The sequence below is a fragment of the Micropterus dolomieu genome, linkage group LG03, assembly GCF_021292245.1.
Source record: "Micropterus dolomieu isolate WLL.071019.BEF.003 ecotype Adirondacks linkage group LG03, ASM2129224v1, whole genome shotgun sequence".
Taxonomy (NCBI): domain Eukaryota; kingdom Metazoa; phylum Chordata; class Actinopteri; order Centrarchiformes; family Centrarchidae; genus Micropterus; species Micropterus dolomieu.
This window is the reverse complement of record NC_060152.1, coordinates 29,825,834-29,840,067: the sequence shown is the minus strand read 5'-3', so window position 1 is coordinate 29,840,067 and position 14,234 is coordinate 29,825,834. Positions and strand designations below refer to the sequence as shown.

The 14,234-nt window shown below is 40.9% G+C and overlaps 1 protein-coding gene across 2 annotated transcripts in view; it reads right to left on the bottom strand.

Annotated features, from left to right (window-relative positions):
- Positions 1-14,234, bottom strand: part of LOC123969008 (vacuolar protein sorting-associated protein 13B-like) — a 324,425-nt gene that overhangs the window by 75,048 nt on the left and 235,143 nt on the right. For both annotated transcript variants that reach the window (XM_046046088.1, XM_046046087.1), the window contains exon 38: positions 9,029-9,424. In XM_046046088.1, the coding sequence (XP_045902044.1) occupies positions 9,029-9,424 (396 nt within the window). The remainder of the gene's footprint in view (positions 1-9,028; positions 9,425-14,234) is intronic.

Genomic DNA, 14,234 nt, shown 5'->3' with positions numbered 1-14,234 from the left:
TAGACTTGCCTGCAAACCAGTGCACACAAGCACATCTTCCTCAGGCTAACATACAACCTATGACACTCAAGGAACCAAGTGGGTGGTGGGGAACAGGGTGGACGGAAATCTTCCCAAAGTGAAATACATCTCTGGCAAACACTTGGGTAAGATTAGATAAGATTGGAGACATTGATTTACCGTGTCGGTTTCTCCCTGGCAGCCGTTATCTGACCACTGCCTTGCTGATTTATACCCCAGGACGTACTGGTATCAATTAGAGGAAACCTAAAGGAGTCATTACCTAACTAGCAGAGGCCCCCGAAGACTGTCTGGGATGGTAAGAGTAATAGAAGTAATATACTGTCACTCACCACAGAAATACACGATTCACTTACCACAAGACCACTATAGGACACTAGAGGAAACTGGTTTCATAGTTGGGGACGCTGTCGGCCAAAATGGCACAGTGCAGGGAGCTGTGCGTCATCCAAGCCGTTACACACAGTAACTGATGAGTGCTGACGTGTTACATATGGGTTTAATGACAGCTCTAACGCATAAGCAAATTACGTATAGTAGATATGTGTCAATTTCTTAATATTCAACTCTAAGTGTGAAGATAGACTAAGATAATGCTGCAAGTAGAGAGTTCTTATTCCCACCATCAGAATTTTCACAGTATGCCATTCTGTTACCCAATGTACAATGACAAATTATCGGGTTTGAGGTCAAATTTAGACCATCTCATTTCATACAGCTTCAGGCTTTGTTTGGTTTTGGTTATTTTCAAATGTAATTTAATAAGAAATAGTTCTCTCTCTCTCTCTCTGGCTGCTCCAACAATCTGTGTCTGTGTGATACGTTGCAAGTAGGACATGCAGTGCCCAGCAGGGAAAGAGAAAGAAACAGCAAAACTAGCCCAGTGTTACGCGTTATATTATTACAACAGTCATTAATAGATAAAATGGATAAAGCACAGCTTTGTAAAAGGGATTCTTTTAAAAATGCCTACTGAATGAAGATTCTTTATTATAGAACCATATGACCTTAAATGAACTATGATTATGCTTGCATAAGGAAGTTGAGCATGATATTGACAAAATGTTAAGGCTGATGATTTCTGCTGCAATTGTAATTCATTACCACTGGACTGTATTGTACCTGTACGGTTTTGTAAACCACTTGTGTTTTGTTCTGGTTAGCCACAGTGCCCTAGTCTGTGGAGGTCAATATTTTGGCCGTTCCAAGCTCAGTTATTTTTATTTGTGAGAAAGATGAAACTGCATATAATGTTGGGTCAGTTTAGGTTAAAATTTGGCCCTAAGAGCTTGGCTCAGTTTCATGCCTGTTTTGACCTCTAGCTCTGTTTGCATCTAGATATTTATAATACACATGCTAGGAATTAGAGAAATAAGTAAAATTTCTTTGCAAATTTATATATTGAGATTTCACAAGAAAATATGTTAAGGTTTTAAGATCACATACTGAATTGAGCCCACTGTTGCTAGCTTCTTATATCTACACACGGTAGGTAACTAGTTGGACTGATGTTGGAGAGTTTTATTTATTTTATTTTTAATATATTTTTATTTTTTTAACACACACACACACACACACACACACACACTTACTGTTTTATTTATTTATTTTATTAAAATTTTTTATATTTCTTTTTTTTCGCTTTTTTTTAAACACAAACACACATACGCTTTGATTACTTTGCGCTTTAATTACTTGTTTAATGAAATGTATGGGTCTGATTGTTCTTATGTTGTATATATGATGCTTTGGCAATGTTGTTGTTACATTCATGCCAATAAAGCTAATTGAAATTGAAATTTATATTGAATTGAGATGACAAGCAAGTCTTTGTGCTTGTACCAAGTAAAGCTAGTATTATACAGTATATGTACCAGAGGAATTGTAGATTAACCAATTAGTTGATTGAGTAAAGAATGATGGCCAACTGTTCTGATCCTAAAATCATTTTTCCAGACTCTTTTTTTTATAAACTGTGAAGGTTATTTTATGTGACAGTGTTTTGAATATGTTAAGGTTTTGAAGTGAGGGTTGGACACAACAAGCAATCCGATGAGGTCACCTTGGACTTTAGGACATTTTGTGACATAAAACAATGAATCCAGAAAATAATTTTCAGACTGATACTGACTGCTAATTAAAGTATTGTTACTTGCGGCCCTAATAAGATGAACACCTGGAGTGTGGTTAGGTCAACTTGGCATGTTGACAGCCACCAATCTTTCACAAAATATATGCTTTTAACATTTAACAAAGACTATTGTTTAAAATGATCCAACTAACTGCTACATACATCTTTATCTTGACCCAGCAGCCACGACTGTATGCCAACAAATACCTTGTTGGACAGTCCCCCCTCCCATACCCACCCCCATGCCTTCTCTGTGATATATTTCTCTTATTAATGCATCGAAAACTATTTATTAGTTGGGGTAACATGCCAAGTGACAGCAGGGTTGATTTCCAAATATAAATCTCTTTTAAGTTTGGCTTTTCTCAGATCTGCTTCTTCCCAACTACTGAAACAGAAAAAATATGATAAATGGAAAAGAGTGGCTTTCTTTCAGCAGAGTAAACAAACTGACATGATCGTAATTCAAAGATTGGCCAGGGAAACAAAATAAAATGAAGAAAAAATGAAGAGACATAAATAAATAATGGCTAGCATTCACTTTGTTTCACGAACAGAAGTTTTACTTTACAAGTGTGCTGGAGTAAATCACCGTGAAGAAACAGGGGGTCCACAGAGGCTGAGGAGAAAGCTTTGTGTGTGTGTGTATGTTGTTGTATGCATATGAAAACAACATCTGCACTAGTAACAGGGTCTGTTGATAAGTATGTGTGTGTGTTCTTAGGAAATCGGGGGCACTCTATGGGCAGTCTGACGGAGAGCCGAGAGATTAGGGAGGGTCTTGTTTCATGGACCTTAAGACATATGTTCTCTCTCTCTCTTGCCCACCTCCCTCCTCTCTTTCATTGAACTATAAATGCCCCCCTACCTTGGGGAGTGGTGAGCAATGGACGGAGGGAGGAATGCGAGGCTTCCACTTGCTTTTCATTAACACAGGATCTGGTAACACACCTCACTGTCAACCTAATCCCCTCTCTCTCCATCTTGTCCCCTGGCAGAGGGGGGCTGCCATGACCAGGTACAGAGCCCCAGATGTTCCACGGATAGGGGGGTGGATGATGGGGTGGATGATGGGGTCTTCACCCCGTTGCAGCTATGGATGTACGCTGATGACGACAGGGTGGGGTGGGGTGAGTGTAATGGCATACACTGAAGAGACCCCTGTTACTGCTCACACATAGTAGTCTGCCTGTCTTCTGCTGTTCCCCTTCTGTCCTGTATTATATCTCCTTTCTTTCTGCTTCTGTTCTGCCTCTATCCAACTTTGTTTTTTCTCACCTTTCCGTCCTACTTCAACTCATTAACCTATTTCCTTTCCTGTACCGTGTCCCCTTTCTGCCCAATCTGTATTTTTCTTTGTATCATGTTTTATTTCCTAGGACTTAGTTTAGCTAACTCCTCCCTCTCTCCTCTCACAGTTCTGTCACTATATCTCCATTGTTTCTCTCCCTCTGCCTCTCTCTCTCTCTCTCTCCATGACCCTCCTGTTTCCCTTCTTTCACAACTTTTCCCTTCCCTTGTCCACCCTCTCCTGTTTCTCCTTGCACAATGGCATCATCCCGAGGTCTGCTCAGGATGTGGCCCATCAATCTCTGCCTGCCACTGAGGACCAGCAAAGCAACAGCAGCATCAACAGTAGTGGTACATACTGTAGCGGTAGTAATACTACATTCTCCTGTCTTACATCTCTCATGTACAGTCTCTCCCAGGTGGGTCATTCCCGCTGACTTATTGTGGCAGCTCAAACGCTCAACCTAACAGAACGGGAATCCTAACCTTTATCTTTGTAAAATTCCAAGGTATCCGTTTTCTGAGGTACGTAGTGGACTGGAGAGGCCGGAGTGCTGAGTGATGGAGGCGGTGTAGCTAAGGCTAAAAGTCAGCAGATACATCTATTGTCACCAGCGATCAGTCAGCGTAATTGGAGACAGTTTGTCTCCTTTCGATGGCAACAAATCTGGAAACACTATGTGAAGAAGCCTCCAGGGAAAATAGCTCTGTATGTTGTGACAGAGATCTATAAGAGCGCTAAAGTTATCAAGAGAGGAAAAAAAGAAACAACTGGGTGAGACAAACATGTTATTCAGCAGGATAACTTTAAACATGTGCTTTATAATACCTTTTACATCATGTAAAAATACATCCTCTTTGTGGGCATTTAATGCCAAGTAAACTTTATAATCCTCCACTGGCAACATTTGCAGGTGTTACTCTACATGAAGTTTCAACATGCTCTCAGAGATGAGGAAAAGATATGAAATCTCAGGCCACATAAACCTCTCAGGTATTTCAGAGAGCACTCAAATATGATATATGAGGAGCTGAATGAAACTTTCTCTGCACATGATGACAGCATTAGTTTTATGGCAGTTATTATAATGTCTTGTTCAGAACAGACATACATGATGTTAAGTTTTTTGGGCCGTAACAACAAACAGTATTTCAGAGTTTGGAGTCAAACTGGGGATGACTGATCCAGTGGATGTCAATAAACACCAGTGATCCCAACATTTTATTTGTGTCCAGTCAAACTAATGTAATATCTTGAGAGCAGGGGTGGCTCCGTTTCAAGGTGCTGGTAATTGTGGGGAAAACAATATCCATGAAAAGACACTTCACTGCACACTAATCACTATTTGCTGTGTTTACTGTAAACAAATCAAAGAACTACTATTAACAAATCTTTTTTGAAAAGTATTACTATGTGTGTACGATTACTACAAATAGCTAAGTAATTTGAAAGCAAACTATGAGAGTGTGTTAGGGCCATTACCGAGCCGGGGAAGCAGGGTTATTTTCCTCTGGAATTTACAAGTACAAAACTCGAATATTCTTTGAGATTATAAAATCATACATTTTTGAGAAAAAACATAGAAATTGTCTGAGATTAAAGTCACATATTTACCAGAATAAATAACTCTGTAAATACTATTTTTCAGATTTGTTTGTGTTGTTGAAGGCTCTGTGAAAAAGATGTCGCTTAAGCTACTTTTACAAACCAGTATTATGAGACAACTCCTTCTGTCCAAAAGCACAAAAAATTAACAGAGAACACCACACATTTATAAATGACTAAGGTGTGACAAATGCTTTCAAGTGGCCTTATTGCAGTCCCTCATATCTGCCTATCATAACTGTCCGAAAGCTCCACCTCTTAGGTCTGCACTGACTTTTGTCTTGTATTATTAATGACTAAAAAAAAACTTTCCAGTACTCTCTACTTTAATTTCTGGGAATATCCACATTTTTTCTCGTAAAGGTACACCCTTTTTCTCGTACTATTACCGCCCCCACGGCGCCATAATTTATTTATCTATAATGGTCCTAATTCGCAGTCATATGAGTGGGAGGGGATTAGCTTTCATATTAGTGTCTCTAAACTTTATTTCTTTTTCCATTGCACTGCACACACAGTTTCAACTGTGTTTATCAAAGTCAACACATCAAAGATGGATGAAAGCTGAAAAGCTGGTGAAAATCAGAGCAGGGCAGCAGCAATGAGTATTGTGTCACTGTGCAGTTATGCAGATCTGAGTAAACAAAGTGCAAATTGTTTGAGGTTTTAATTAACATTTTCGACAATCATTTTATCTGAAGTAACTCTATACAACAACATCTGTCAAACAGATGCAGGCACTTAGAAAGCCCAGTTCCAGTTCTGTCTTTGTCCCTCTGTAAACCCAGTCAACGGGGGATGTGTTGCTCAGCGGGACTGAGGTACAAACCATCTACTCGCAGACGTGTTTCATGTTATATACTACATGTGACATGTAAGCCCCTCACTTATGTTTCCATCTGCTGTCCAATTTGGAAGACATACCAAAAAATAGCAAAAACAAACCAATGATCCCTGATCATCTGTTACAGCACGTCAGCTCACACCCAACGGCACAGAGAAACTGGAAGCGCTTTAATTTACATTAGCATTAGCAGTTCTGTTTGTCATAATGGAAACACTGTGATGCCTCCTGGATAATAGTCAGTGTTGATGAAGGCTGGGTTTGGTCCTAACACCAAAACAAACATCTCGCGCTCTCTCACACACACACGACCATATCTTTCTCTCTCAGGCTCTAATACACACACCCATGCAATCAAATACACACAGTCTTACAACAACTTTAGATCCAAGACTAACACAAACATCTCACTTTACAGTTTACTGAAAAACCCCGTTTTTGGCAGATTAGGGCTTTTCTAGCATGTGTAGAAAATAGAGAAATATTCCAAATAATACTAAAAAAGATACTGGTATTTGATTCCCAGCTTTTCCCAGTGTGAGTGAATGACAGTGTCAAATCTTCCAAAAAAGCTGAGACATCACACATTCTTCAACAAACCAGGGTGGAAAGTTTGACGAAGTGCTATGAAGTGAGATACTGATCAATAAATATATCAAGAACCTACAGATCTTTATATAGATCCATACATTCACTGACCGCAGTATTAGAAAGGATTTCTACTTAACTTCTTGTTACAACCAGCTGTTTAACTAAACACATTCCCGAAGGGAACATGTTACACTTCAGCTAAACTTGAATCGGAATGAAGATATGTGGGGTGCACTGGGTCGAGCTCTTTGGAGTTTGTCCACATTAATATTTGTTTGGTTACATAATGATATGAAACAGAACAATTTGTTCTCCACTACATTTTTATATTGGATATTTGGAACTATGTGTAATTGTACTTTATTTTCTAAAGGGCCTGGATTGGTTCCTGTTGGCTCACATGGTGAGCTTGGGTACTAGACAAACAAAAGTACATTTAGTGTAGAGTATTACTAAGTCTTAAAATTGGTTTCTTTAAAAGATGATAAAATCTGCCAAACGGGGTGAAGTCATTACAGTTGTTTCCAATGTAGCTCCACCTGCTTCAATAATTTCTTTGAAACAAGTGGCAATATCTTGAAATATAGCAGAATAACATGAATCATGTCACTGGTTTGTGCATTTCCTTTTTCATATGAAGAAAAAAGCAACAATGACTCATTTAAGGTCCAGGCTCTTGTTATTTTGGAGTGATAGAACATGGTTCATTTACTGAGCTCAGAGAGGTCTTCGTAAGGGGTTGGAGAAAATAAAACGCTTTGACAGTGTAAAGCATCAAAGACCATACAACTAAGGCTTTGCTATATTATGAAACAACGCCTTCAAGTTCTACTTTCCCACTGAACTTCCCTGATCACATTGTAAAACTGAGGCGACAGCTCAGGCAATACAACATACATTTTTTGTTAGTTTGTATAATTTACAACTAATAATTTACAGTTGAAATGAAGGACAACATAGGGTCTCTGATGTTTAGATAAACCATTCAGGGCTTAAAGCAAGAACAATTTGTGTTCCTGAAATGTGTTCGGGGGTTACAAGAAAGAATGGAGGGTAGGGTGGTTCAAGAAATTAACCAAGTGCCAATCCGTTCTCATTCTCTACCAATTTCCTCTACCAAAGCTCCTCTCCAGTGTTTTTGGAGATGATCATCAACTGCGGTTGTGTTATCACTAGGTTTAATAAATTCAGTTTCCATTTTTTACCAAAAGAGCGCGTAACTTGAAGTGTTGACAACAACTGAACATGACTACCTAGGCTATGGCGACCCACCAGTGGAACGTCAGCCCTTTCCGGGGTTTACACAACTGCTATGTTTTATGCAGTCTAATGTTGGTACTCACACGACATATCATTGAAAAGCTAAGCTTTACAATTCTAAGCCGAGGTTACGATTCTATTGAAGCAAACCTATTCAAGATACAATCACAACATGGACAGCAGTTGCATTTTTGTATGTTGGATGGTGGTTAGTGTCTAATTTGTTAATGCTAAGTAGGCTACTAACTATGATTCATGCAGAAGAATTCAACATTGCTGAAGTTTGCTGTAGAGCTTCAACCTTTTTTTAATGCCTGGCCACATCCAGGCTGTGATTGGTCAGTTCACAAAAAGTGACACAGACACGCAATTTTATGCACACGGCTGCTTGACGGGCACCCAAGCTCCTTCCTGCTCTGTCTCCGCTAACAAAGATTAGCAGGAAGGCAAGAACGGTAACAGGTGAGCGTCATATAGTGCCCAGAGAACCTGATATGGACCGGCAGCTTGTGAGAAATGCCGGTACGCAAGAAAAGTCCTAGTACACCAAAGAATTAAGTGACTGTATTGATGTATTAAATACCGACAAAAATGGTTTTGTTATGTTCAAAGATCCAGACGACCCAATCCAGTAAAATATTTAGACCAAAACGCATTATTGCTGTCGATAAATACCCATGGACTGCTGTTGCATCATTTTATATTAGCCTGCAGACATGTCTAATAATCCATGTATTCTCAAAACTAACTACAGTTCGCATTTAAAAAAGCGTCTACACACTGACCTTTTCATTGACATCTCATTTGACCCAGTAGGAACTTCCATGCCCTGTCCACAGCCTACAATAATGTCCCTGGAGTCGGGATGTGCCAGTCCCCTTTCTTCAAGTATACACCTAACCACCAATTGTGCTAATGACAGGCCTTTCACGCACACACATGTGACAGTTAAAAAAATAGGCAAGAATATTTTCCATATACTTAATTATATACTGTTAAATATAAACACCCCGTGCCGGAGAACTTCAAGCCCTGACTATTACAATTGATATTGGCTGGCTCATCAGGACAACAGCCGCAAAGTATGTTTTTCATTTTGTTACTTCCTTTAATGTTCAGTCAATTACAAATTAATTCAGCAAATTACAGAAGGTATGGTTTTATGTTTCTGCACCTGGGATGCAGTGCATCTGTGTTCCTTGTACTTCACATGTCTCTCCTCATTTAAGCTTAATGTTATTTTTGAGTTTCTGCAGAAAATTGAAGGTGCTTGCCATTTACTCACCCTCTATCCTAGGCCCTGACTTCATGTTCAGACTTCCTGTCATGGCAGACACTGTTACTGTCAAGCTGGGCCTCATTGGATGGGCTTCTGTCTCCATGACCATTACAATCTGGGCAGTGTGCAGAGAGACCTTGTGGAAGGACAGCGCCAGGGCCCTGAGACTGCTGGCTTTACCCAGGGCTGAGGTCTGATGGTGCAGGTCTGAACGAGAAGGAAAGGCCCTGGGCATTGTTTTCGCAGGGGAGGAATGAGGGGTGGAGGAAGCAGATGGTGGTTTACTGGAGGTATCCCATGTGTGGTTTGGTAAGACTTTCTTCAGGTAGGCTTTGGCCTGCTCCACCTTTGCCAGAGTGGGGTTGATTTTCAGAGGGCGCGATAGCTCCACATTCAGCTCAGCTGTAGAGAGAGAGAGAAATAATGAAAATGAGGGAAAGAAAAAGATGAGAGACAAGAAACTGTGCTTTCAACAAACCTTTACAAATAACACATGGACAGTTTCTAAGCAGTCTTTCCTAAAATTGGGGAGTAACTTTTGTGCTCATCCTGACTTATATTTATGAAGTGCTGAATGAAAAAGAAATCAGGGCAGGAAGTACATACAGTAATCCTTTTGGGCAAGTAATAAAAACATGACTTTACTGATGAAAAAACAAATCTTCCTCATGACAGAATTACAGTTTACACATTTTCTCTGGATCCCTGATGTTCTGTGTGTTTTCCATTTGTATTTCTGAATGGGAAATTCATGCTTTAAGACACCTAAGAAATATTCTCAACACTTTTTATTTAGCAATATAGTGACAGACTGTTTGTTCTTTCTCAGTGCTAAAGACGGCCCTCTTAAACTATGTAAAACTCAAGACCCAAATTGAATAAATTCATTGTTGGCTGGGGCCCTTGCTCTTTAAAACCCACTCTTGTCATTGGAAACTAGCCATAAACTGGACACAATCCATTTGGGGTTTTTAGGAAAAGGCAGACTTCATCAGTGTCCCACTGAGCAAGATGCTGTCTAACCCATGGAATACGGAATGGTACCATGTCTCGTAGATCAAACTTTGAACTCTTTTCTTTTCTTCTAATCACTTAGCTTGCATGCAAGGACCTGTTAAAGAACAGCTGGGTTCAGTCTCAATCTCTTTCTCCCGGGCTTATATGCATATATATGTACACACACAATTACTGGCTGTCTCACTCTAATATCCTGACGTGACACTGCGGAAAAGCAGAAGAGAATCTTTTCTTCATGCCAACCACATAAATCCAAGACTCCTCGGCTCTCTCCAGTTCTACCTCGCTCTTGCTCTCTGGTGCACTGCAGCCTTCAAACACTTGACTGGAATTTACAGAGACACATGAATTAACTCAATGCCGTTTTACACCACTTCCATTATCCCATTTTTCCACTTGGTCATGATGATGGGAGAGGGAAGCAGCCGAAAACAAGCGCAGCTGTTTTTCATGGTCTCATCAAGGCACCAGTGTTTAGAAGGTTTTTAAGGGTTTTAGGCCTCCCGTCTGTCTCCTTCCCAGGTAGGAGCAGTGGATGACATGAGCAGGAGCGCTGCCAAGTGAGGCAGGCAGGCAGGCGCGCACACACACACACACACACACACACACACACACACACACACACACACACACACACTCTGCCCTCAGGACTCTTTCTCACTTAATCCAGTGGAAGTGAGGCACATGGTCAAATGGAAGGATGGCTGGAGAGAGGAATTGGAGGAAAGATAGATGGAATTTGCTGTGCAATGTAGCTTATCATTTCCACTTGACTTATCACCAGGAAACTTTCCAGTGGTGAAACAAACAGCCCCTATGCAGCTGTTCATCCAGGTTCATATGCTTCACTCCCCTCTTCTTTCACCCTTTCATTTTCTCCATCTGTTCCATGTAACCCATCCTTCTGCCTCCTTCTGAATCCTTTCTATCTTTTACTCTTCTTCCACCCCTCAATCTAATCAACCCCTCCCCCTCCTGTAATCACATAAAGCTGTCTCTGATCACCCAGTCAGGGCCAGCGACGGGGCCTTGCCTGGCCCTCCAAGCACAGGCAGACCTGGTCCTCATTATCAACTGTCCCTCTCTTCCCCTGCCCTGCAAACCCCATCATACCACAGCCAGCCAGTTCTGGTGTAACGGCAAGGGATGTATTACCAGTTAAATAAGAAACTTACCTGGCCTGAGTGAGCAGTGCTATGGATACAACTTGCTATAACCCCAAGGTTTTAATACTTAACCTACAATGATGACAATGATGCAGCAATGATTCCCTGCAAATTTGTGTTAACTGCACATCATGCAAGTAAGGGTATTAAAATTTCCCACAAAAAGATTTATGTTGTACTATTTTTACTGACAATATTTATGGTGAATGGGGGAAAAAGAATAGTATAGCATGCAGCTTATTTATGACTTCAATCATTATGCATTCCATATTGCTGTTCAGCTGACTGACACACTTTGAAATTTATGAATTCATTAACGAATAGACAGATCAGTTAACGGAAAATCTCTGTCACTTTACTCAGTCAAATGACAGCAGGATAGTGTGTCTGGATTATGAATTGTGGGAACTCGGAAAGAACGTTTCATGGAGGACACTGGAAAAGAACGGGTACACAGCATCTTTACAGCCTCCCCCAGGCTTTCTCCAACAACCGATGGAGCACATTTTTATTGCAGCGGAGTAATGTCAAAAGATGAATCTTTTGAAGGATTCAAATAAAATCCCATCACAGCATTATATGGCTTTAAGTCGAGTACATCTGTGTCATTTCCCTACATTTGGCTGTTTCTCTGGAGATGATATGGGAGTGTATGCAAGACAGCCTTAATAATGATGTTCCATGTGGTTTCACTATCCAGGCAAAAAAGGCATAAAACAAGGAATCTAAAACCTCACAACAGGGGTAAAAAAGGGAAAAAAAAATACTATATATATATTTACAAGCCATGACAGACTTGTAAGTTTTACAGACTAAGCTGCAAAATCCTATATTCATGGATGAAGATGTCACACAGCACTATGATAAATATTTCTCTCAACCACATATACACTGCCGCACTTCTTTAACACTATAAATTGAAGAACTGAGAATACCTGGAAGTACAAATGGAAAAAATCTTATTTCATGCTGCTTTCAAATGTGCCTGTTATGCTTTAGGAGCGCAGAACTGGAGAGATTTTGAATTTTAAATGTGGTGGCACTTTCATCGCCAAGCAGGGGGATCCAAACGAGGGCTTTTCCAGAAGTGGCATTCTCACACATAAGAGGTTTTTATTGGGAACCCCTTGGCTTCAGCTCTAACGGCTATTTTAAGCTGGAGACTGTCAGAGGAAGGCCTGTGCAAGGAGCAAGCATCAAGCCAAAAGGTGGAGAGGTGGTGTTAGTGTTTGCATACCTTTAAAGAACAGGACTTAATATGAACAGGCTGGGGGAAAACATAGACTGGCCCTTCTCAGGTGTCAGCCTCTATTAGCGCTGGAGAAAGTGGGAGATCAAGGTCTGACAGAGGCACATACACATATATATAGATCTGCAAAGTGGTGGGGGAGATCAAATATGCTTATTACCCAGGTTACTGTGCTTTTTTGGCGAGGTCATGCGTGACGCCGTCCCGACTTTGAACCTGGTGTTGGGTGTATGTGTGTCTACAACCACCACGAACAATGTTTCATTCTGACCTCGCCTTTCATTTCTCTAGCTGCCTTTTATGCTCGACTCTTGAAAAGAAAAGGCCTGTGTCAGACACAGGTGGCAATGTGTCCAATTACACAGGGTTCGTATGTGACCGGTATGTGTGTATGTCTGTGTTTGTAAGGTCCAATAATTTTTAAGGCATATCTGTAGAATCCCACTGTCACAAAAAAAGAGCCTTATACCAAGTAAGGCCAGTGACATACGCCTTAGATGCCATCTGACTTGAATTAGAGTGGTTCTGGACGGTTCGGAGGGGCACAGGCTTGTATACAGTAACTGACAACATTTCTAAGAACTCATAGCTTGACGGGAACCAGGGACATGGGAGAGTAATGGTTCCAATTTGTTCTAGCTAATCTATCACCTGTTGCTGCTCTCGTCTCCAAGTGGTAGCAGTTACATCTCTGGACTCGCTCACTGACCCTCTCAAAGACTGGAACTGAGTAGGAAAGATGAGAAAGGCAGAGATGGAAAGTGTGTGTGTGTGTGTTTGCTGGTCAATCACTGAACCCTGCTCATGCTGAAAAAAAACAAACCCACCCCAGATTTTTGTACGTGTTTGCTGGTCAAGCCTGGAACGCTCTGAAAAATGTGGCTTCCTGTATGTGTCTCCATTACTGTTTATATGTGTGTGTGTGTGTGTGTGTGTGTGATGAGCGGCTGCTGAGTGAGGGTCAGTGCTGAAACACCATCCAGTTTACAGTACACATGTTACAAGTGTTTCCCACTCGGCATCCTTGGGAGTGCAGCTTTGATTGGTCTTGCAGAATAAATGCTGCTGAAATTGCGAGCATATTGCTGTAAACACACAGCAAGTCGTGGCCTCACGGAGGTCTGCTCTCCGTTTGCGCCTTGTTGAAATAAATCAAATGTGAATGACTGTCGAATCAAAGTAGAGCCGCCAGACATGATACGCACACATCGCAGCGCGCACACACACACACACACACACACACTCTCTCTCTCTCTCTCTCTCTCTTTCACAGAGACAGACAAGACAGTTATAAAGGCTTGCAAGTGCAAATAAACCATCTGTGAACACACCAGTGGATAGATACATAAAATACTGGATGCCCCTTTTCTTCCTAATCCTGTCTTCCTCAGTCATTCATTCATTCTTCCTTGCACTCTATATACAACATTCAGATGAGGTGAATGCAAACAATTTAACTTGACTGAGAAGAGGCCTCCAAGCGTATCTCACCAGGTCAACACATGTACTTAACCATCTTACTAATGATGCTGGTGCTTCAGTTTAGACTGAAGCTAAGACTGAATTAGTGTATTCCACAAAAGTCAGCAAGAGTGGACTGATTCTCCTGCTCTTTGTAATTTCTTCCTTTGCTCCCACATCCCTGAAGAGGATAATTACCTCCACCAGAGATTCATCTAACCAAACAACGCACAGTTGAAAATGTGTGTGTGACTGTGTGGGTGAAGGGGAACCAGTAGCATGTGTGGTCAATTCCAGATATTTCCAGCAGAGCCTGACC